The following is a 26,568-nucleotide window of genomic DNA, read 5'->3' on the forward strand; positions in this document are numbered from 1 at the left end:
CTATCAGCTAACTGGTTTTAAATTGATTTCACATTGTGATATATAACTATGCATGATCCCAAATAGTTAAAAGATTAGAGTTGTTTTTTATCCACTGCTTCAGTTGTGGTACTACAAAACATAATGTCTGCATTTGTCAATTTTCTTAACCATTACACACACCACATTGTCATAATCCTGTGGACTGGCAAGTTGCTGGCTTAAAATTTTTGTTGGGTACTGTAATTTTAGCTTTGTGAGCAACTCCTATCCAATCGGATTTGACTGACCTCTTTGCTACACAGCTTGATAAAAGGCGAAGGCTGCTCCAGCCTTGACATAAGGATCGCTGGGATCCAGCTTACTGGATTATCAAAACTGGTTCATTCTTAGAATGAAGACATCCTTGTGTTAAACTTGCTAGGGAGATACCTTTTCTACTGTATGATCAAATACACTGTGCATGACAGGGTACAATCATAGTACTAATCTCTTTGCCTCTTGAAAAATGAGAATGTAAATAGGATTGATGTAAATAATGCAGTGTTTGTGGGAAATTATCACTTTGAGACATTAGAGCAATAAATGGTGGCAACTGGGAGTGAAGGTTGAGGAGAGAAGCGTGAGGTCTTATATCACCAGCATATGATGCGTAAAAGGACAATGCTGAAAGCCGAGAATTGATTTTCTCTACTTCAGAATCCAAGTGATCCTGAACACCCAACAGTGTGTTTGAGAAATATGCCAATTATAAATACTGCAGGTTAAATTATTTAAGTGCTGCAGTGGGAAATTTGGGACTTGAGCATTGTAAACAGCTGGTTAATACTAAAAGCTGTATTGTGCTAGAACAGTTCTACTAAATGTTATGCTTTTTATGCAACAATTATGTTGTGCTACATTATTTCAGAAGCTCATAAAATACACCCAGCTAAATACTTTTCTCCATTTAATACATAGAGTCATAGAGATGGTACAGCATGGAAACAGACCCTTCGGTCCAACCCGTCCATGCCAACTAGATATCCCAACCCAATCTACTCCCACTTGCCAGCACCTGGCCCATATCCCTCCAAAACCTTCCTATTCATATACTCATGCAGATATTTACAATTTATATTAATCACTTTGGTGAAAGGGACTGGCTATAAATATTTTTGATCAACCTGTTCAGCTATGTCATGACACTCTGGGGCAGGTTGGACGAACCTGGACCTTCCAAGGATTAGGAACACTACCATTGGGCAACAAGAGCACATGGGACTAGATAAATTTGGTAATCGTACAAAGATAGGTAGGAAAATAAGCAGAGCACAAGGATTCTGTTAAGGGATATAAACAGGTGAGTGAGTGATGACAAATCAGTAGATGGACTATGATGTGGGAAAAATTGAATTTGCCTATTTTGACAGGATGAATTGAAAACTACAGGGTTGTATATTATTAATTGAGGAGAGATTACAGAATTCTGAGGTGCAGAGGGATCACAAAATGATGGCAAACAGCTATAGCAAGGGTTTAGGAAGGCAAATGTAATGTTGTCATTTATTGTTAGAGAACTTTTAGTCCTTCTGAAACAAGATCCTGAAGGGATTTGACAGGGTAGATGCTGAATGAATATTTTTCTTAATAGATAGAACAAGGGACAGAGTTGAAAAATGAGGGGGGGGGTCTCACTTGAGAAGTATTGATGAGAAGTTGTTTCTGTGTGTGGAAGTGGTGAGGCGATGAAATTCTTTCCCCAGAGAACACTGGGGGTTGGACCACTGAATTTTTATGACCGAGATTAATAGATTCCTGACTATCAAGTAAATCAAAGGATATTGTGTGGAAATACAAATGTGGAATTGAGGCCACAATTGGACCAGCCATGAATATGTCCAGCAAGTAGTGTATTATATGAAGAGAGGAGGGTAGCAATATATTTCAGGCCAATGACCTGACAGATTCTGTTTAACATCTTGCAGATTTGGAGAAGTCATCAGCCTGAAATGCTGATGTAACCAATCTTTCCACTGATGCTGCCTGACCTGCTGAGTATTTCCAGTTTTCAATTCATTCTATTAAAATAGGAAAGTTCACATTTTTCTACATCATATCCCACTACCAATTTGTTGTCACTCACTTGCTTGTTTATATCACTTAACAGAATCCTTGAGTTCTGCTTATTTTCCGACTTATCTTTGTATGAATACCAAATTTATCCAGTCCCTTGTGCTCTTGTCACCCAATGGTATTGCTTTGATTTCAGCTTTCAGCTGACAGAGAAAACTTAAGTGGCTGAATGACCTACTCCTACTTTATATATCGTACTGGTAGATGTTTAATAGGCTTACATTTAAAGTATGGATTGGGCGTGGCTCATTTAGTAGCACACCCCTCAGAAACCAGTGTTTTGATTTTGAATCCTATCTGAGGGATTGTGCACAGAAATCTCTGCTTTTACACAATTTAACTACTAAGGGAGAATTCTGCACCTCAGAATTCTATAAACTCTCATCACATTAATAATGTACTACTTTTCAATTCATTCTGTCAAAGTAGGCAAGTTCACATTTTTCTACATCATATTCCATCTACCAGTTTGTTGTTACTCATATGCTTGTTTATATAGCTTCACAGAATCCTTGAGCCCTGTTTATTTTCCCACAATGTTTGTACCAATACCAAATTTATGCAGTCCCTTGTGCTCTTGTCGCCCAGTGGTATTGTTCCTACCCCTTATAAGGTCCAGTTTCGTTCAACCTGTCCTCGATGTGTCATAACACCATTGAACTGGTGCAATCTTGGAGATGAAACATTAAAGCAAATCTCTTGCTGCCCATATTGGTGAATGTCAAACATGCTGTTTTCTTAAAAATAACAGTGGAGTTGTGGCCATTATTTATGTTTTTAGTCAACACCATTAAACAGATGATCTGGCCATTATCCAATTTCCATTTGTGAAATCTCGCTGCATACAAATTGGTTCCCAACACTATAGCTGTAGTGATTGTAACAAAGTTAGCGAGGGGGACCTCATAGAATGACTTTGTTGATTGGATCAGATTAACAGCCCTAATCGAGGAGTTTTGGTTGATAGGTAAAAATAAGAGTGCCATGTGTACTATGTACTCTTGAGAGCTGGCTCTGAAGGACCTGGATTAATGTCAAGGATTTTCCACATGTCAATAAAAGGTGACGTGGTGATGGGACACTGGAGTTATTTCAAGAACCATGACTAAATTTGAAAAGGCTTCAGTTGTTTTGGAGTGCTTTGGAATGTCTTGAGGATATCAAAGGCACTATATAAATAAAATTCCTTGTTGGAGGTTGAATTTGAGGGAAAAAAATCTAAAACTTGGGGGCCAAGATAGCTGAACACATGTCTGCCTGCGATAGAGCGAATTAAGATTGTTGACTATTAAAAATTATATATGGTTATTTTTTCTTAAAGAAACAAATTTTACAGAAGGACAATTTGGGAGCAGGAAAGAAACTTTGCAGTTGAAATAAGATGCCTATGTGGCACTTGTAAAGACCACTTCACGTTATGTGTCATGTCTGACTATTTAGAGTTGAAGAGCTATACAGCATGGAAATGGACCGTTCAGTCCAACTCCTTATCTTAAACTAAGCTAGTCCCATTTGCCAGCATTTGGCCCAAATCCCCCTGACCTTTCCTGTTCATTTACCCATCCAGATGCCTTTTAAATATTGCAATTGTAGCAGCCTCTAACACTTCCTCTGGCAGTTAATTCAGTACACACACCACTCTCTGTGTAGAAAAAGTTGCCCCTTAGGTCCCTTTGAAATATTTCCCCTCTCATCTGAAACCTATGTCCTTGAGTTTTGGACTCCCCTACCCTGGGAAAAAGCCCTTGTCTATGTGCCGTATTGATGCCCATAATGATTTTTTTCAACATAGAGCATTACAGCGCAGACAGACCCTTTGGCCTTTGATGTTGCACTAACCTGCGAAACCAGTCTAAAGCCCATCTAACTTGCACTGCTCCGTTATTGTCCATATGTTTATCCAATGACATTTAAATGCCCTTAATGTTGGTGAGTCCACTGCTGTTGTAGGCAGGGTATTCCACACCCTCACTACGCTGAGTAAAGAACCTGTCTCTGACATCTGACCTATATCTATCACCCCTCAATTTATAGCTATGTCCTGTTGTGCGAGCCATCACCATCCAAGGAAAGATTCACTGTACATCACTGTCCACCCTATCTAATCCTCTGATCATCTCGTATGCCTCTATTAAGTCGCCTCTATTAAGTCACCTCTTACCCTCCTTCTCTATAATGAAAACAGCCTTTCCTCATAAGGCTTTTCCTCATGAGACCTTCCCTTCATACCAGGCAACATCCTGATAAATCTCCTCTGCACACTTTCGAATGCTTCCACATCCTTCCTATAATGCAGTGACCAGAACTGTAAGCAATACTCCAAGTGCGGCCACGCCACAGTTTTGTACAACTGTGGCATAATCTCATGGCTCCGAAAATCAATCCCTCTACCAATAAAAGCTAACTCACCATACGTCGTCTTAACAACTCTGTCAATGTGGGTGGCAACTTTCAGAGATCTGTGCACATGGACACTGAGATCTCTGCTCCTTCACATTACCAGGGATCTTACCATTAGTCCAGTAATCTGTTTTTTCTGTTACTCCTTCCAAAGTGAATCACCTCGGACTTTTCCACATTCGACTCCATTTGCTACCTCTCAGCCCACCTCTGCAGCTTATCCATGTCCCTGTGTAACTTGCAACATCCTTCCGCACTATCCACCACTCCACTGATTTTAGTGTCATCTGCAAATTTACTAACCCATCCTTCTCTGCCCTCATTCAGGTCATTTATAAAAATGACAAACAACAATAGCCCCAAAACAGCTCCTCATGGTACACCACTACTAACTGAACCCCAGGTTGAGCATTTCCCATCAATCGCCACCCTCTGTCTTCTTTCGGTTAGCCAATTTCTGATCCAAACTGCTAAATCCCCTCAATCCCATGCCTCTGTATTTTTTTGCAATAGCCTACCATGGGGAACCTTATCAAACACTTTCCTGAAATCACCTCTGTATGGTCACCTCGCAGCCTCCAACACTGCAGGGAAAGTAACCCCAAAGTATTCAGCCACTTATTTCCTTAAAAAAAGTCAGATATCCCTTTTGATGTAAATAAACGCAGGGTGTCAAGCGTGCATTAACATTTACAGCTGTATTGATTTTATACTTTCCATAGTATTATATTGCTTGCAATCCATGTAACGTTGAATTCTATATTTTCAAATTAGCTTCACACGCTTGTGTTGCAGTCCAGTCTTTGGACTATTAATTATGGGATTGCTAGTACCAGTTTTCAGCTAGTTATTCTCTTGTGGTAATGCACAAAGGGGGTGGAGATCAAATACCAACTTGAACTGAATAGGATCAGAGTACATAAACAATTGAATCACAGCTCAAAAATTTTCAAGTTTTATTTTCTGTTTTAGTGTTTAGAATGGTGTTATACATTTCCTGTGTTCATATCTTTAATGAAAGCAATCAGTAAATTAAGAATTCACAGCAATGAGACTTAACCAAAACTAACAGGGTTCTTTGGCATATTCATGGCATAATTCGCTGCAAAATTAAATATTTCACTTTACACAGTATTTTCTGTACAGAAAGACTGGTTGTTCAATCTCCACCATGATGCTGTATTATCAACCTCTTCCCATCCAGGATAATTTCATTCCATTCTTCTGCCAAGATATTTATCTAGTTTTCTGTGAAAATGCATGAGTGATGTTTTCTCGTGCGATGTTCTCTCAAGCACATGCACACATGTGGCCTTTCACCTTTTGTGGAGCTACCTGGCAGGATGCTTACTAGTTGTCCCCCTGATGGTGTGCAAAAAAAACTTTTAATGGCACTGTACATTGGTTGAGATACAGAAGGGCTGTCAATACCTGTGAAAAGATACTCTGCGTGAGGAAGGGAACGTGGAACAAGGGCAATTTTGCTGATTACTTCTCTTCCAATGACATAAAGATACGTAAATAAATTTTGTATTTCCACAATGATTCTGTGCTCAATGAAGTCATGTACTGGTGATGTACAGATAACATTGCACACCAGGGAAAAGAACCAGTCTCAATTACTAAGCTGTCAGTGAAGAAGTACTGTTATATACCAAAAAATATATATTGCTGTGATTGAGAATAATGTGGTTACTTTGTTGTGCCCAGAAGCAAGTCTACTTAATCTTAAAAGCAATGTCTAAAAGAACACATAACTGAAATGTGTGCTAAGCTAATGTAATGGAGCTATTGAGTTTTCTATTTTAATTCATTATAATTGGCACTCTGACTTGTACTGAATTCAGCTGATTTTAATTTTGATAGTAACTAATTATTATGCTGACATAAGTTTAAAGAGGCTGAAATAATGCCTTCATGATTCTTTCGGAAAAATTGGTGGAAGATCTAAATGAATCAGGTAGATTAATGGTTGTGTCTCTGATTTTTTTTAATGTTTATATGTAAGCGTATTAGTGAAGTTCAGTGTTGTAAGCGCTCATTATGTTGTGGTGAGTTTGATCTGCATCTGTGCCTTCATGTGGGGTCAGTGGTATTTTATGTATATAGTTTGATTCATATCAGAGTCTCCATTCACTTAGACAATATGGTGTTTCTATTCGGTTTCCAAAAAATAGAACTGCGATGAGTAAGCATTTAATTTTTGTTTTCAAAGTATTTTAAAGGCTTTTATTGTTCAAATGCTTGAATATTCTAATGAATCATCTTTGATTGCAGGCTGGTATTGTTGCAGTTGTACCCTTTGCATAGTGTTAAATGCTGACATCTATTCATTCTAAGGCTCATGGTATTTCAGCAGTGGCTGTATAAATGAACATGCTGTAGTCTATTTATGGATAGTTTTACCCAAAGATGTTTTGTGATATTTATCCAAATTTAGACATAAAAATGCGACATGATGTGTTTTGCGTGTCAGAAACCAAGTTGGTCATTCAATTCATTGAACCTTTTCATGTGCATGTTAGTCATGAAAGATCTATCGCATCCTTCCTTCCTTATCCTCTAAGATTGTATTACCCAAGTAAATATCCAAATTCAATTGCTAGGGTGGTTCTGCATCATTAGTGTAATTTGCCATTTTGTTCTACATTTTAGGATTCACCTTGCTCAAGTGAAATTCAATATCTTAAACGTTTAGCTGATTCCCCCAGTTGTCTATGGGTTCTGTTGGGATGAGAAATGGAATAGTTAAAATATGAGGTGCAGACCTAATTGTGTTCATTTTCGAGAGTTGTAAATTTGTTACCATTTAGAGTCATCGAGATGTACAGCATGGAAACAGACCCTTCGATCCAACCCGTCCATGCTGACCAGATATCCCAACCCAATCTAGTCCCACCTGCCAGCACCTGGCCCATATCCCTCCAAACCCTTCCTATTCATATACCCATCCAATAGCCTCTTAAATGTTGCAATTGTACCAGCCTCCACCACATCCTCTGGCAGCTCATTCCATACACGTACCACCCTCTGCGTGAAAACGTTGCCCCTTAGGTCTCTTTTATATCTTTCCCCTCTCACCCTAAACCTATGCCCTCTAGTTCTGGACTCTGCGACCCGAGGGAAAAGACTTTGTCTATTTATCCTATCCGTGCCCCTAATAATTTTGTAAACTTCTATAAGGTCACCCCTCAGCCTCCGACGCTCAAGGGAAAACAGCCCCAACCTGTTCAGCCTCTCCCTGTAGCTCAGATCCTCCAACCCTGGCAACATCCCTGTAAATCTTTTCTGAACCCTTTCAAGTTTCACAACATCTTTCCGATAGGAAGGAGACCAGAATTGCATGCAATATTCCAACAGTGGCCTAACCCATGTCCTGTACAGCCGCAACATGACCTTCCAACTCCTGTACTCAGTACTCTGTCCAAAAAAGGAAAGCATGCCAAATGTCACCTTCACTATCCTATCTACCTGCGACTCCACTTTCAAGGAACTATGAACCTGCACTCCAAGGTCTCTTTGTTCAGCAACACTCCTTAGGACCTTACCATTAAGTGTATAAGTCCTGCTAAGATTTGCTTTCCCAAAATGCAGCACCTTGCATTTATCTGAATTAAACTCCATCTGCCACTTCTCAGCCCATTGGCCCATCTGGTTCAGATCCTGTTGTAACTGAGGTAACCCTCTTTGCTGTCCACTACACCTCCAATTTTGGTGTCATCTGCAAACTTACTAACTGTACCTCTTATGCTCACATTCAAATCATTTATGTAAATGACAAAATGTAGAGAACCCAGCACCGATCCTTGTGGCACTCCACTGGCCACAGGCCTCCAGTCTGAAAAACAACCCTCCATGAGATCTAACCTTGCTAATCAGTCTCCCAATGGGAACCTTGTTGAACGCCTTACTGAAGTCCATATAGATCACATCTACTGCTCTGCCCTCATCAATCTTCTTTGTTACTTTTCAAAAAAACTCAATCAAGTTTGTGAGACATATTTCCCACGCACAAAGCCATGTTGACTATCCCTAATCAGTCCTTGCATTTCCAAATACATGTACATTCTGTCTCTCAGGATTCCCTCCAACAACTTGCCCACCATCAAGGTCAGGCTCACTGGTCTATAGTTCCCTGGCTTGTCTTGTGCCACTGTTTAAGAAGCGTGGCAAACATTTGCCAACCTCCAGTCTTCCAGCACCTCACCTGTGACTATCGATGATACAAATATCTCAGCAAGAGGTCCAGCAATCACTTCTCTAGCTTCCCACATAGTTCTCGGGTACACCTGATCAGGTCCTGGGGATTTATCCACTTTTAACCATTTCAAGACATTCAGCACTTCCTCCTCTGTAATATGTACATTTTTTGAGATGTCACCATTTATTTCCCCACATTCTATATCTTCTATGTCCTTGTTCACTGTAAGTATTGATGAAAAATACTCGTTTAGTATCTCCTCCATCTCCTGTGGCTCCACACAAAGGCTGCCTTGCTGATCTTTGAGGGGCCCTATTCTCTCCCTCGTTCCCTTTTGTCCTTAATATGTTTGTAAAAACCCTTTGGATTCTGCTTCATTCTATTTGCCAAAGCTATCCCATGTCCCCGTTTTGCCCTCCTGATTTCCCTCTTAAGTATACTCCTACTTTCTTTTTCCTCTAAGGATTCAATCGATTTATCCTGTCTATACTTGACATATGCTTCCTTCTTTTTCTTAACCAAACCCTCAATTTCTTTAGTCATCCAGCATTCCCTATACCTACAAGCCTTCCCTTTCACCCTGACAGGAATATACATTCTCTGCATTCTTGTTATCTCCTTTCTGAAGGCTTCCCATTTTCCAGCCATCCCTTTACCTGCAAACATCTGCCTCCAATCAGCTTTTGAAAGTTCTTGCCTAATACCGTCAAAATAGGCCTTTCTCCAATTTAGAACTTCAACTTTTAGATCTGGTCTGTCCTTTTCCATCACTATTTTAAAACGAATAGAATTATGGTCGCTGGCCCCAAAGTGCTCCCCCACTGACACCTCAGTCACCTGCCCTGCCTTATTTCCCAAGAGTAGGTCAAGTTTTGCACCTTCTCTAGTAGGTACATCCACATACTGAATCAGAAAATTGTCTTGTACACACTCAAGAAATTCCTCTCCATCTAAACCTTTAACACTATAGCAGTCCCAGTCGATGTTTGTTAAGTTAAAATCCCGTACCATAACTACCCTATTATTCTTACAGATGGCTGAGATCTCCTTACAAGTTTGTTTCCCTCTGACTATTGGGTGGTCTATAAGACAATCCCAGTAAGGTGGTCATCCCTTTCGTATTTCTCAGTTCCGCCCACATAACTTCCCTGGATGTATTTCAGGGAATATCCTCCCTCAGCACAGCTGTAATGCTATCCCTTACCAAAAGTGCCACTCCCCCTCCTGTCTTGCTTCCCTTTCTATTCTTCCTGTAGCATTTGTATACTGGAACATTAAGCTGCCAGTCCTGCCCATCCCTGAGCCATGTTTCCCTAATTGCTATGATATCCCAGTCCCATGTTCCTAACCATGCCCTGAGTTAATCTGCCTTCCCTGTTAGGCCCCTTGCATTGAAATAAATGCAGTTTAATTTATTAGTCCTACCTTGTCCCTGACTGTTTGACTCACTTCTGTTCTCAGCTGTACCCATCTCAGATCGATCTCTTTCCTGACTACCTCCCTGCGTTCTCCCCCCTTTACTAGTTTAAATCCTCCCAAACAGTTCTAGAAAATGTCCATGCCAGTATATTAGTCCCCTTCCAATTTAGGTGCAATCCGTCCTTGTACAGGCAGAAATTTGCTTATTATGTTGATTATTGCAACAAATCTGATATCAGTTGTGACTTAGTGACAGAGTTAGTAGAAGGAATTAGAATGTGAAAATACAAGTTGCTAAATTTATTCCACTGGTAGGCAGATATTTGAAGCTAATTTCTTTCCACTCCTTTTACTATTTGTTTGTTGGTTTCTCTGGCCTGGATTTTCTTTCCTGAACAGTGACAAAAATTGAAAAGTGCACTGGGATCTGCAGTTTCTGGCAAGCTCACTTAGATTGGAATGTGAAAGTTGGTGTGCTAATTGGGCTTCTTCAGTGGCATTGTTTTCATTCTTCAAGTCGCAGGGACCCTTAGTTTAAATACTTTGCCCTTTCCCCAAAACCTGCACAGATCCCTCTAAATGCTGAACCAGAACAAAGCAATAGCTGGATTAGATGCTGGAAATCTGAAACAAAAGCAAATTGCTGGAGAAACTCCATGGTTCTAGTGGCGTCTGTGGAGAGAAAGTGCATTAATGTTTTGGGTCATGTGACTATTCTTCAGAACTGATTGTTGAGGAAAAAGTAGTATATGTGTTGAAGATAATGTTTGGGAAAGAGTAAACGATAGGTAGAGATCGCACACAAAGGGAGAAAACCACAATTGGACAGACAAAGGAATGGATAACTATGTGCCGGGGAGAAAGAATAGCTGCTAAAGAAGATCATTAGTGGGTGAAGATGGGCTGGCTGGGATGAAACCAGCCCATGTGATGACAAGGCTATGGGTGTAGGTGTGGGGAAAGGGCCTGGAAAAAGGTATTCAGGTCCTAAAATGATGTAACGGAACATTGAGTCCTGAAGGCCAGAGGTTCCACAAGCAGAAAATGAGCTGCTGTTCCTCCAGCTTGCACATCTTAGGTGTTCTGCTAAATGGTCACCCAATCTGTTTCCTGTCCTCTATATTGAGGAGAGTACATTGTGAACAGTGAATACTGTAGATTGAGTGAATTGCTACTTCACTTGGAAGGTCTATCTGGGCCTTAGATAGTGAAGATGGAGGAAGCAAACAGCGAGCAATCACATCCCCTGCAATTGCAGGCGAAGATGATGTTGTTTTGGGAGTAGACGAACAATGGAACAGAATGCCCTGAAGGGAATGGTGCCTGTGGAAGGCTGACAAGGGAGGGGGTGGGAATTGTGTGTCTGGTGGTGACAGCAACCTGCCGAAATTGGCAGAAATGGTAGATTAAGATCATTTGGATGTGACAGCTGGTAGGGTGGAAAATGAGGATCAGGGGAGCCTTGTCTGTGTTGTGGGAGGAAGGAGAAGGGATGAGGGCAGAAGTGCAGGAAATGGGTTGGACACTGCTCAGGGTCCTGTTAACCATGATGGTGTACAATCAACTTTAAATGCTTTTGTCCCCATCTAAATTGTTGGGATTGCAATTAAAATATTTTTCATGATTGCTCTGGCATCCTCTGAACTCTCCCTAGCATCCCTTGCTCCTCCATTTTTAAGGCCTGTTGCCAACATTGTGGAATAGCAGAAAATTATTGGTTATAGACCTGAACAGCATGGATATAGACCCTTCAGTCCAAGTCATCTGTGCCGACCAGATATCCTAAATCAATCTCATCCCGTTTGCCAGCACTTAGCCCATATTCTTCCAAACCTTTCTTATTCATTTACGCAACCAGATGCCTTTTAAATGTTGTAGTTGTACCAGTCTTCACCACTTCCTCTGGCAGCTCATTTCGTACATGTATCACACTCTGTGAAAATGTTGCCCCTTAGGTCCCTATTAAATCTTTCCCCTTTTACCTTAAACTTATGTCCTGTAGTTCCCCCCACTATCCTATCCATGCTCCTCATGATTTTATAAACATCTATAAGGTCACCCCTCAGCCTCCAGCGCTTCAAGGAAAATAGCCGTGGCCTATTCACCCTCTCCCTGTAGGTTAAACCCTCCAATCCTGGCAGCATCCTTGTAAATCTTTTCTGAACCTTTTCAAGTTTCAGAACATCCTTTCTATAGCAGAGTGGCCTACAAAAGTGGCCAACCATTAAGTGTATAAGTCCTGTTCTGATTTACCTTCCCAAAATGCAGCACCTCACATTTATCTAAATGCCACTCTTTGGCTGATTGGCGCAAATGATCAAGACTGTCTTGAACTCTGAAGTAACCTCCTTTGCTGTCCACTACGCCACCAATATTGGTGTCATCTGCAAACTTAGTAACCATAACCTCCTATGTTCACATCCAAATCATTTATATAAATGATGAAAAGCAGTGGACCAACACTGATCCTTGTGGCACTCCACTGGTCACAGGTCTCCTCTCCGAAAAACAACCCTCCACCACCACCCTCTGTCTTCTACCTTTTGAACCAGTTCTGTATCCAAATGGCTGGTTCTCCCTGTTTTCCAAGTGATTTAACCTTGCTAACCGGTCTCCCATGTGGAACCTTATGGAGAATGCCTCGCTGAAATCCAAATAGATCACGTCTACTGCTCTGCCTTCATCAATCCTTTTCATTACTACTTCAAAAAACTCAATCAAGTTCATAAGACATGATTTTCCACGCACAAATCCATGTTGACTATCCCTAATCAATCCTTGTCTTTCCAAATGCATGTAAATTCTGCCCCTCAGGATCCCCTCCAGCAACTTGCTCCACCATTGATGTCAGGTTTTTGAAACTCTTAAAACTTTAGATTGATGAGTTTTCATTAAAACTGGAAAATGTTCTAAATGTAATGAATTTTAAAATTTAACAAGTTTCAACAAATCTGCGTGTTGCAAGGTGTTCATCCATGACAGCATCAATAGCCACTGACCATCCAAGTCATTGAGGGGGAGATAGAAAAGACACTGAAGAAGAAAGCTATTATAATGGGAGTTTGTGTGTGGGTGGAGTCAGCAAATCAAATTGGTAATGGATCCCAAGAAAAGGAATTTGTGGAATATCTACACGATCATTGGTTTGAATTAGCTTGTAGTGGAGCCCAGAAGGGAACAGGCAGTTGTGGGTATGGTGATGTGTAATGAGGCTGATTTGATTTGGGACCTTTAAGCTGAAGGAGCACCGAGGGGGCAATGATCATAATATTCCTACAGTGTAGAAAAGGCCCTTTGGCCCAACAAGCCCATAATGACCCTCTGAAGAGTATCCCACTAAAACCCTTCCCCCATTACTCTACATTTGTCACTGACTAATGCACCTAACCAACACTCCCTTAACATTATATGCAATTTAGTAAAGCCAGTTCACCTAATCTGCACATCTTTGGATTGTGGGAGGAAACCCATGCAGACACTGGAGAATATGCAATCTCCACCTGGACAGTTGCCCACAGGTGGAATTGAACCTGGGTCCCTGTTGTGAGCCAGCAGTGCTAACTACTGAGTCACCATGCTGCCCTATGACAGAATGATTCTGCAGTTTGAGGGGTAGAAGTAGGAATCATTGGTAACATTATACTTGAATAATTGGTAACAACAAAGACATGAGGGATGAGCTGGCCTACATTTCTCTGTCTCTCGCTCTGGTCCTCCTCTCCAACTGTTTCTGATTCATGCACTTATCTACGTGTCTCTTAAATATTGTAATTGTAACTGTACCAGCATCCACCTCTCTCTCTCTCTGGAACTTTATTCTACACATGAACCACTCTCTTGTAAACAAATTGTCTGTCATGTCTTTTTAAAATCTTTCTCCTCTGACCTTAAAAATATGCCTCCTAGTTTTGAAACCTCTCACCTTAGGAAAAAGACACCTGCTGTTCATCTTATCCCTTATCCATTCAACCTCCGATGCTTCATTGAAAAGTGTTCCAGCCTATCTCGCCTCTCCTGAGAACTCAATTGAATGAGAAACCTAACAGAAGATGGTGAATTTGTGAGGTACAACAGAAATTCATTTCAAGGTAGAAGAAATCTACTAATGGGAGGACCAGGCAACCACGGTTGACAAGGAAGTCAGGAACAGTGTAACAGAAAAAGAAAAAGCATGTAGTCTCATGAAGATTAGTGGGAAACCTTTAAAAACCAGCAGAGGACAACTAAAAAAGCAATCGGGAGTAGGAACTTTGCATCAGTCTTCATGGTGGAAGACAGCAGTAGCATACCATAACTTTTGACAGTCAGAGGGCAGAAGTGAGTGCAGTGATGATCACTAAAGAGAAAGTGCTGGGGGAAGCTGAAAAGTCTGAAAGTGGACAAATCTGTCAGACTGGACGCACTACACCACAGTGATCTGAAGGAGATCCCTGAGGAGATTTTGGAGGCATTGGTAGTGATCTTTCAGGAAATCACTGGGGTCAGGGAGGGTCCCAGAGGACTGGAAAATGACCAGTGTAACACCCCCCTTTTAAGAAGGAAAGGGAGCAGTAAAAGGGAAGTTATCGGCCTGTTATACTGACCTCGGTTGGTAAGATTTAAGAGTTGGTCATTAAGGGTAAGTTTACAAGAGTATTTGGAAGCACATGATAAAATAGCGCTGTGCCAGCACTGCTGCTTCAAGAGGAGGTCATGCCTGATCAAATCTGTTAAAATTCTCTAGAAGGTATTGAGCAAATTAGACAACAGAGACCCACTATGATCTATTTGGATTCCAGAAGTCCTTTTGACAAGGTGCAAAACAGGAAGCTGCTAAATAAGGTCTGGTAAGTGTTAGGGGCAAGGTAATTGGCATGGATAGAGGATTGTCTGACTAGCAGAGTACAAAGAGTGGGGATAAAGGAGTCTTTTTCAGAATGGCAGGCAGTGACTAGTGACGCAAGGATTGTGTTGGGGTCATGGCGACTCTCATTATATTTTAATGATCTGGGAGAAGGAATTTGAGAGCATTGTACCAGTTTGCAAATGACACAAAGCTAGTTGGAGGAACAGATACTGTTGAGAAATGGGGAGGCTGCAGAAGGGCTTGGGCAGATGAGGAAAGAAGATAAAGAAAAGGCAGATGGAATACAATATGTGAAAGTATGAGGTTTTACATTTTGGTAGGAAGAATAGAGGTGTAGACTGTTTTCTAAATGGGGAAAGGTCTTGAAAGTTGAATCACAAAGGGATTTGGGAGTCATAGTTTAGTATTCTCTTTTAAATTAATGTGGAGGTTCACTTGGCAGTTAGGAAGGCAAATGAAATGTTAGCATCATTTCGAGAGAGCGAGTAAGAATAGAAAGATCATGCTGAGGCTGTTTAAGGCCCTGGTCAGATCACATTTGGAAGATTGTGAGCAGTTTTGGAGCCTGTACCAAAGGAAGGATGTGCTGGCATTGGAGGGAGTACAGCTGAGCTTGACAAGAATGATCCCAGGAATGAAGGGCTTGTTATAAAAGGAGTAGTTGAGGATTCTCGATCTGTACTTCGTGGAATTTTGAAGTTGAAGGAACTTCTCATTGAAACTTTCAGAATACTGAGAGGCCTGAATAGAATGGACATGGAGAAGGTGTTTCCACTTGTCGGAGCAACCAGTACTCAAGGGCTCAGTCTCAACTGAAGAGATGACCCTTCAGAACTGAGGTGAGGAGGAATTTCTTCAGTCAGAGGGTGTTTTTTTTTAGATTAGATTACATTAGATTAGATTACTTCCTGTGTGGAAACAGGCCCTTCGGCCCAACAAGTCCACACCGACCCTCCAAAGAGCAACCCACCCAGACCCATTCCTCTACATTTACCCCCTCACCTAATACGATGGGCAATTTAGCATGGCCAATTCACCTTACTTGCACATTTTTGGACTGTGGGAGGAAACCGGAGCACCCGGAGGAAACTCACGCAGACACTGGGAGAATGGACAAACTCTATACAGACAGTTGCCTGAGGCGGGAATTGAACCCAGGTCTCTGGCACTGTGAAGCAGCAGTGCTAACCACTGTGTGTTGAATCTGTGGAATTCATTGCTTCAGAAAGATGTGGAGGCCAAGTCAATTGAGTGGCTTTGAGCTGGAGATTGATGGGTCTTGATTAGTAAGGGGATCAAGGGTTACAGGGAGAAAGCAGGAGAATGGGCTTGTAAAACATTATCAGCCATGATCAAATAGTGAAGGAAATCTGATGGGCTGAATGGCCTAATTCTGCTCTGCTACCTTATATTCTATTAATCTGTGGAGGAGAGTTGGGAGCCAGGATGCAGCCAGAGTAAGAGTGGAAAGAAATGGAGAATTTATTGAGGTTGGGGGCATTTGGTGTCCAAACAATTCAGAGTGTACTTTTAACAATTGTTGTTGGAGGTGTCTAAGTATTTAACCATTTAGTACTTTTAAAAGTGTTTGAAAATGTTTTATAAACAGTTAATTAAAAATTGAAGATGGCTGTTATTGAACTGAAGGCTAACCTCAAGGGGCCTGTCTTCAACTCAGGATGCTCAGATCCATGGCTTCATCAGCAGCATATCTTGCTGAAGACTCCATCGTTGCTAATCTTAACAATTAACCGGCCTGCAAGAAGAAGAGGATGTCTTCACTACAATCTATGGACAAGTTAAATAATTTTTTTTTGGCCAGCCAGTGATGAATGCTACATCTTTGCTGCTCAGATGAAATCCAGAATATTGATATGTAAAGCTGATCTCTTAAATCTCTTCATTCTATTGTCCTATCTACACACTGTTCTCATTGCACACTTCATAATGTTAAATTACATCTGTCATCATGTGGCCTACATAACTTTGACTTTGTTCTTTCTCTGACCATTAATTATATCTTCCACTTTAACATCTGCACAATCTTCATTTTTTCCCCCAAATTAATGTGGTTTAGACTGGCAGTGAAAAGGTGAGTACCAAAAACACCTGATGTTCCCTGTCAATATTATGATGTTTTACTGCATCTCGCTATTCCGCTGTTGGAGGCCTTGTAACATCTTACATTTTGCTCGTCCCACCTCTCTTTAGCATGTACCACAGAAGACTGAATTGAAACCCGCAAATTAGGGACACTTAAGGAACTTAATCGGATGTTGTTTTCTCATTACACTGCTCTAATTCTCAAAATAGGTGTTGTGTACACTAACAGTTGTTGCAAGAGATGATTTGTAGCACCAGATCCTGTAGTGCCAATGCTCAACATATAACCCCTGGTCAGTGTCACCAGTCACCAGCTCTTGTAAGTTCTAGTTTTCCGGCTGTTGACCCACCTAATGCTAAGGGAACTTTTCAACTGCTTCTTGTTGGCTCATTGAAGCTAACTGAAATTAGAGATTATATTTAAGTGCTGTGCAAATACCTGTGACCAACTTGCAACCATTTTATGTCATGGCTCTCCAGACTTTCTCCTCGCTAAGAGTCTTTTGAAAATTACTATGGCATTCCATTCCAGGTTCTGCACCAATGAAGGACAATGCTGTAATTGAGAAATCCCTGAGCAGTCACCCTCTGTCATGCACCTATTAGCAAAGCAGAAGTATACAAATAGTGTATTAGAAGAAAGCTAATGTCTGTTACTGAGCTTTGGTTCCTGTTTTCTGAATACTAGGGAGCAATTGTCTTCAGTCCAGCATCAACTGGTGACTGCAGCATTGCTGTTGAAATCAGTAGGCATTCTTGCCACCTCATGTCATTTTTAATTCAGATTAATCTTAAGCAGTGCTCATCACCTTTATCATTTGCTGACAGAACCTGCCCTCGCTCATCAGTTAAGAATGGAACAGCTGTAGTTTAAAACAGACTACTGATAGAAATTAAACTGTCAGAGGAACTGACTCTGACTGATTTCTTACAAGGAAAGAATTTCCCCATCGTTTTGGGTAATTTTACTATATCAAATCACTTGCTAAAACCACAAACTGTCCAGTGAAGTGGATCTGTTAAAAAGAAATGTTTGCTGTGTGCTGTGGCCTTTGGTGGTTTGGCTCCATTTAATTTGTTTTTGGAAGCAATTGAAAAATAAGTGCTAGATTAGACCCTGACAAAAATATGTAAATAGTACTTTATGTGAGATGTTCTTCATTTGGAAGCAATCTTGCCTCTGAGTCACAAGATTCTCGGTCCAAGTGCCTTTCCAAGGGTAGAAAATAAAAGGCTGCCACACTACTGCAATGTGAAGTGAGGGCTGCACTGTTGCAAATGCTGTATTTTGGTTGAGATGTTAAACAAAGGTCCTATCTGTCCATTCTTTGAATGAAAGTTCCCATGTTTATATTGTTGTTGAAGAGGGGAAGACTTGTCCATTTTGTCCTGCTCAATATTTATACATTGATAAACATCACTATAACAGATGATCTGTTTGGTATCACATAACTTACTGTTTGTGAGAACTTGCTGGATGTAAATTGGCTACCACGTTTGTGACATTACGACAGTGACTCCAGGAATATGCTATTGTCTGTAAAGTGTTTAAAGATGTCAGGTGGCCTGAAAATTGTTACATGTGCCCAAGTATTGTTTTTAAATTAGACTTTTATTCAATTATTCATTCAGTGCATGGTGCATTGAGTCATTAGATATTCAGACCTGTTTCCATTAAGTGACTTACTCCATTCTTTTGCATTCTCTAGCATTCTCTTTGATTTCTTCTTTGTATGCAACTTTTTTTCATTTTTGTCTCTATTGTATAGATCAACATTCTACTGAGAGCTGTTGTATTGATTTGATACTTTGTGACTTAGGCCTTGGTAAATTCTGAATGCAAGCTATCATTACCTTAATTTGGTCCAGTTAATGTTAAGTTAATCAACTGCTCAAATCGGAGGCTGGAGAGGGCTCTGCTGCCATGTGGATGATGATAATTTATGATGGTTGCTAGTGTGGCTTTGGTGGGACCACAGCACTGAGCTTCATTTGAGGCCTCTATCGTTTGAGCAATACTATACCACAGAGTTAACCTTGTGTCAGATTCATAGATGTGTAATTGTGTGAGGTTCTGTTCAAAGGTAATCTAAGAAATAATTAATAAATGATTGTTATCACAACAGAGGAAAACACAATTTTTCCTACCAAGCAACTCAAGAAATCATTTTGGTGATGTGCATCAGTACATGAATAGCTTTGGAGCACTATTTTGGAAAATAATAAATCAAGCTTTCCAGTAAGTTATAGTTCCTCTAGTATCAGCGTCAGTCTGCATCCTTGTGCCTGTATCCACAACAACAACAAAGATTGACTGTATTATTCAAAGCAAAATTGGAATGGATTTAAACATTGACACCAAGGCAGGCCCTCCACCTGAAACCAAAAACAGAAGATACTAGAAGCACTGCATGATTGTGGGGAATCACTATTTCAGAAACATTCTCTTCAAACATGCTTCCATTTTCAAAAATGATCCACATCAAAAGGTTCACTCTTGTCTTTGGTGATGCAAAATGTTTCTAGCATTTTCAGCTTCTCTGGATAGTAATATCATCTTAGCCACTAAAGTTTATTTTTCTGATCACTTTCAGATTTGTACAGTATTATACATTCCTTATCCTAACTGAATAAATCTCTCACTCTCTTTGGGCTACATTAGAAACCTGATTGAGATTGAGCATACACTTGGCTCAATTATCAATCTTCCCTTTTATAGGCTTTTTCATCACTGAGTTGAAGGAATATATGCCATGGTAGCAAGGCACTTGAATTTTGCAGTGGCTGTCACGATTTTAGGCCTTTCAAAATTAATAATGTATATTTTGGATGGCAATGAGGGTTACTAAAAAAGCTCTTCACACAGTGCCATGGCTTCCTTGTATCTGCACTGATAGGTAAGACGGGCTTCTTTTTAACACCTCATCTGAAAGATAGCATCTCTAACAATGTCACATATCCTTAAAACCGCACTAACATTTCCACTTAAATGGACCCTATTCTGAGTTTTGGACCTGTAATTCACAACCTTGGACAAGAAAGCTGCGTCTGAGCCAAATTTGCCTGTGAAACTCAAGGGACACTGAGTGGTGTTATTTCCCTTGTCTGGGAAGGATCTATGTTGAGAGAACTTTTTTTAAAATCCAATAGGAAGTTCTGAGAATTGTCAACAAAGACCAAGATTTGAAGCTGAGAAAAGCTACTCCATCTCGTCAAACCAATGAAGCCTTGTCTGATTTTGTTTGTAACCAGAATGAGTGGATATGTAAGATCCTGAAAAGGTGGCTCCAGCAACCTTGGCTCATGATTTTCTCTCGCAAGCTGTTTTTGCTTACCATGAGGTTTTAAATATTAATGATGCTATTGAGATTATGGGTAATATGACATTTTCATTTTTCTGATTTCTAATCTCATGGGCATTTTATAATGGAAAATGAACAAATATGTTTTGCTACCTTTTCAGCAGCATAGTTGATGCACTTTTGTGTATTGAGGAACCTGTGTTTATGATTATGGATAAGGGATTGCCAAACTGGAACATGTGCATTTGTTTTTCAAGCATTCCACTGTAACAAAGCTGAATGATTGGGAGTATTGTGGTCTGAAAAGGCGAGTGGCTCTTTTTATTTTAAGAGATTTCTAATATAAGACTGCTTTGTCATATGGTTTGATGTCACATTGATTTTTTTTAACGGATTGGTTGAGAAGATGGCAAAGTCGAGGACTGTCTTAAGACCTTAGACTTCAAAGTTACAACTTACTCTATATTAGCATACAGAAACATTTAGTATTAATCATTGGTACATCAGGCTATGACATATTTATGTCAGTTAAGGACTAATCTAACTGTGTCTCCTCATGTCTAGGAGCTTTGCTCTATTTCTTGGAGAGTCTCGCCATAGTGTCTTTGAGTGTTCCTTCTAGTGTAGAGATCTTCCAGAGTGTTCTAACTCTGCCCACCATTGTGGCATTTAGGCTCAATGATGTAAGGCACCAATGCATTATCACAAGGTTGCATCAGGATCCTAAAACTCTTAGACAATATTCCTCCTTTTTGTCACAAATATTGATTTAATAGTTATAGATACTGTCATAAGAGTTATCTGTTTACTTCATCTTAAAACATTTACTGCACATTTTGTCCTTTCTCTCCTACCCCTCCAATATATGACTTGATACCTATATCCATGTTGATTGATGGATAAGCCAAGTATATGACTAGTTATAGATACACTTGAGTAAAAGTTGGTGATAACTTCATTATACCATATTCAGTTGATTTGACTGACGGAACTTTAGATGTAATTGCAGGAGTGTATAATAATTGAGGTACTTGCACAATTATGTTGCATTGTCAGTGGTTTCTCCCCCTAGCAAAAAATAAAGGAGTCTTGTTTTCCCACTTGTGATCCTGACACATGGCAGTGTCTAGAAAATATTTAATGTTCCATTCAGGAACATTGGGGAAATGTTGTCCAGTAATCATCATTTACTTGTAAGATAATTGGAATGTATGTAATTTTAATACTGCAATAGTGAATGATGTTATATTGCTAGTTCAATGGTTTAGCCTGGTATTGAATAATTTTTACATTTCTATGATCACTTCTGTTCTCATTCCAGGTGCTTGTGAATGACTTTTTCTTGGTGGCCTGCCTCGAGGACTTTATCGAGAATGCCCGACTCTTCATCTTCGAGACATTTTGCCGCATTCATCAATGCATTAGCATTAGGTATAGATATTTATAATGCTCTCAATTTGTGCTGCTAGAGCTTCATAGCTTCATAGCAAACAAAGTGTTGATAATATCATCCCAGGTAGTTCCTCAAGAATCCATTCCTTGACACGCAGAGCAGTGGTTATCAAACACTTTGTGTATAAATTTTTTGACCAGGTGATTTTTATCTCCCAACATTTGTATGCATTCGAGAATGTTACTTCTCTTTAATATCTATTTTCAACTTGAGGATCAAATGGAATGTTGGGAGTTTGAGAACACTCAAACTCATGGTTTGGATTTGACTTGAAGCCAGATGGTGGTGATTTGTTGTTTGATGCAATTGCCCATGTTTGCTGTCTTTATATTGTTTGAAATGAGCATGCAGCTGAAAGGAATATGCTGTTTCAGTTACTACTTGGCTCTGATTTCTCCTGAAGCTGGTTTAAGAGATGAGCTGGCTTGTGTATAAATTAGCCATGCAACAAGTACACTGTTTTAAATTGAATGATCGATTGTGTTACTTGCATGGTATTTGGTGAAGTGGAATTTGGATATTCTTCTCCTCCTAGCATGAGGCCAAAGTACTTGTTATTATAATGCATGCACCAATGCAGTCTATATATCATGTCTCAATTTGGCATAACTATGTTTTATAATCTGTAATAACCAAGAAAATCAAAGCCAATCTTGAAGTCGATTGTGACTTATGGTGGTGATGAGGACCACTTCGTAGATAATCAAGTGGTAGAACATATGGTACACAGGCTAATTTGGTTTAACATGTGTTTCTCCTCCTTTACACCATGCGTTGGAGGACAGTGAAATAATTGTTTGAACAATGGCTGAAATCCTGAAAACAATAATGTGTGAGCATCTTTGTCTTGGTTTTGAATCTTTTTATGATATTTGAAGCACTGCGCCATCACTCAGTATGTGAAATCCTTTTAAAAATGTTCAACAAATTTCCAGAATGTTAATACTGTGCAAAGATACCACTTAACACACCTGCCCTTGCTTCCTATCAATTGGGTTTGTTTGATGGGTACATTTAAAAGAAGTGAGACGAATATTTGAGTCATCTGTATGCTTTGGTTTTCTTGGAGCTGATTACGAAGTGTGATCTTGATGTCTTTGTGAGCTATTAATAATAATTGGTATAGTTCAGTTTACTAGTCTGGTCTGCTATTGGAAGCAGATTGCCTTGATTTAATAGTGTTCACCACCACCGGATGCATAGATCATTTGAACTTTTCTTCAAGTAGCAACTGTTAAACCCATGCTAATTATGCACTTGGAGTCACAATTATTTGTTAGTTAATGAAACAAATAAAATGGATTCTCTCATTTGTTAGCCTTCATTTCAGGGAGGAAAATCATTTGGTTCTTCAAAGTGTTAGGCAGAATGTGTAGAAGTAGAAAACGTCAAACTTTATAAAAGTGTCAATACCTTGTTTGGAGCAAAATGGGCGACAGTGACTAGATGGGATAAAATCATCGTGTTGCTTACTGCGCAGTTTGGGGCAGGTGATTGGCAGTTTATAAAGAGAAAGCATTTCAACTAGTATCTGAAAGAATCTGTTGTGTCTGCACAACCTACGCTGTAGCCTTTACAAACTATGAGGAGACTAATCTGAGCAACTGGGTCCTCTTAATTTTAAAAGTACAATCCAGGTCTTTTTTCAGTGCCCAGATGCCTGTTTGCTGGTCGTAAGAACTATTCTATCACCCTAGAGCTCGGAGTTTCTAAACTATAAAATTTTTTCATTTTGGAATTGGATCAGTGTTTGGACCCAACTTTCACAATATATGTCAACCATTTGTATGAGAATATCAAGTGTAATATTTCCACATGACAACTAATATTGAGGAAATGAGTGTGGTGAGGAGGATGTAAGGCAGCCTCAGGTTGATTTTAGACCAGTTGATTGAGTCGGCTGATGCATGGTAGAATGTAGTACAAACTGGGTAAATGTGAAAATTTCCATTTCTGGAGGAAAAACAGTGACAGTCTTATTTAAATGGTGAAAGATTGGTAAATATTGGTGTACAGAGACTCAAATGTCCTTGTCCACTGAGCATGGTAAGTGTGCAAGTGCAGCAAGCAGTTAGAAAAGCAAATAAATTTCAGTACAAGAGGGTATGAGTACAGGAGCAAAGGAGTCTTGGCGCAACTGTACATGGCCTTGATGAGACCACACCTCACATGTGGCATGTAGCTTTGGTCTCCATACCTAGGTAAAAAAGAAAAGTCAAGATTAGAGTAGTGCTGGCAAAAGCCCATTAGGTCAGGCAGCATCTGAGGAGCAGAAAAATCGATGTTTCGGGCAAAAGCTCTTCATAAGGAATGTCCAAATCGTCAATTTTCCTGTAGCGCGGATGCTGCCTGACCTGCTGTGCTTTTCCAGCACTACTGTAATCATCACTCTAATCTCCAGCATCTGCAGTACCCACTTTCGCCTAAGAAAAACATACACTTGCCATAAAAGGAATGCAGCAAAGGTTTAGCAGACTTGATTCCTTGGATGGCAGATTCCTCCTGTGAGGAGAGATTGGGTCTGTATTTATTGCCGTTGAGAAGAATGACAGGAGATTTCACTGAAACATACAAAATCCTGGCAGCGCTGGACAGGATGCTGGGCTGATATTTACCCTTGCCAAAGGGTACCATAACATGGGATCACTCCTCATGATATGTGGTAGACCATTTTGGACTGAGGGTGAGGGTGGTGAGCCTGTAGAATTCTGTACTGCAAAAGGTTGTTGAAGCAAAATTGCTGAATATATTTAAGTTTTTAAAAAAAAAATTCTAGAGGCAAAAGATGGTAAGGGATTCGGGGAGGCACTGGGATTTTGGCATTGAGATTGAGTATCGTCCATGATCATGTTGAAATTTGGAGTGGGCTAAATAGACCAAATGGCCTCTCCTCCTATTTTCTATGTTTCTAAGGGTAAAAATGTGATTGACCATTCTTGGACACATTTAGAAGCGACTTTTATTTAAATTCCATGTTTTACATAAAACTTTTTCTCAACTGTGACGAGCTGTGTTGATATTGAGCATTTTTTCTCTGCAAAGTTTGGAATGCATGAGTTCTTGCATTTTGTGATGGTGGATTTCCCATCACATTGTTGGTGTTCATTGAAAGGAACTTTGGCAGGAGTCTTGCAACATGTAATACAAAAGAAATTATCCGAAGTTGCTTTTAAATGTTAAATGTCAATGGCTGACCAACCAATAAAAATCTAAGGCTTTATTTTCACATCCTGTTTCACTTTATTCCATCCTGAATTTTGTTTGGTCCCTAGCAAATAATTGTTCCTTGATCCAGTGAAAATAACTAAATAATGGCTGAATAAATTTCTCATTTATTTAACTTAACATTTCATAAGATGCTAAGAAAGATATAAAACTTGATAAAATAGAAAACTACTGTGCATCTTACCATTGCCAATGCTGCCACATTTCTTGATGTTGTAAATGGCTATAAATAGCAATTTCTTTGAGCAGTCAAGCAGAAGTGGATGACCTCTTTTTGAACTGGAAGAAATGGCCTTTTACAAGACGTGCTTTGTGCTATTCTTAAAAAAAAGCACAAGGATGCTATTAGTCACTTCTTTTCCCCTAGAATTAAGTGAAAGAATACATAACTTCAAGTCTTAGTCTCACATAATTGTGTATTTCTAATATTAACGCACCTTTCGACAGAACTACTGCATGCGGTAAGCTAGGTGTTGGAAGAATTCTACTCCAGCGGCATATTGGACAGTGTATGTCATTCAGCACCTCAACAATTTTGACAGCTGGGATTTTTATAATCTTACCATGATAGTAATGGCTAGTGCTGAATTGTAAACTGCAATTCTGGGTTGAGGCGGGAGGTTACACTAAAACTTGAAATAATCAACACAAGAGGGAAATTGTATATAGCGGACACAAGCAACGGCGCTCTGAGCAGTTTAGGCAAGGTCGAGCATGAGAAGTTGCCCAAGTGGACGACGCAATGCAACCCCACCCTGTAAACCAGTCACTTCAATTCAGACATGTAACACCAACTTTTTATTTGTTGCTTTTCACTGTAGATTATAAATCTGCTTTTTACAGCATGTTAAAGATGAAGGCTATATTACAGGAAGTTTGTGTATCTCAGTAAATGATAGTAATAACACAACCAAGTAATTCAGCGATTTATCCAACCAGTTCTTCAAAAATTGATTAGTTACCCATTGGTACTCGTTTGTTCTGTGTCCCACCACTTGCTAAGCTTTCGTGGAGTTCTGCTGTCTCTTGTTGTTACTGTCTTTGCAGTTCTTTTGCAGGCAGTCATTATGACAGAACAAAGTTGTAGCATTTGAATCATTAATCAAAAACTAACTACTATGGTGTTATACCTGACAGACATTTAACATTTTTACATGCTTCCTAGAGACCTGGGTTTGATTCCCACCTTGAGTGACTGTCTGAGTGGAGTTTGCACATTCTCCCTGTGTCTGCGTGAGTTTCCTCCGGGTGCTCCTCCCACAATCCAAAGATGTGCAGGTCAAGTGAATTGGCCATGCTAAATTGCCCAAGGTGTTAGGCACATGAGTCAGGGGTAAATCGGGTAGGGGAATGGGTCTGGGTGGGTTACTCTTCGGAGGGTGGGTATGGACTTGTTGGGCCAAAGGGCCTATTTCCATAATGTAGGGAATCTAATCTAATCTAATCTAATCTATTCCTGTGCTTCATACTTGTCAATTGCATTGGTAGTTATTGGCAAACCAGTTTTTTTTAAAAATTCATGAAT

General features: G+C 39.9%; 1 protein-coding gene across 1 annotated transcript in view; it reads left to right on the forward strand.

Annotated features, from left to right (window-relative positions):
* Positions 1-26,568, forward strand: part of LOC140477320 (eukaryotic translation initiation factor 3 subunit E) — a 158,730-nt gene that overhangs the window by 102,424 nt on the left and 29,738 nt on the right. The window contains exon 10 of the mRNA XM_072570991.1: positions 21,687-21,796. Within this exon, the coding sequence (XP_072427092.1) occupies positions 21,687-21,796 (110 nt within the window). The remainder of the gene's footprint in view (positions 1-21,686; positions 21,797-26,568) is intronic.

Source organism: Chiloscyllium punctatum, chromosome 5, assembly GCF_047496795.1.
Source record: "Chiloscyllium punctatum isolate Juve2018m chromosome 5, sChiPun1.3, whole genome shotgun sequence".
NCBI classification, from domain to species: Eukaryota; Metazoa; Chordata; class Chondrichthyes; order Orectolobiformes; family Hemiscylliidae; genus Chiloscyllium; species Chiloscyllium punctatum.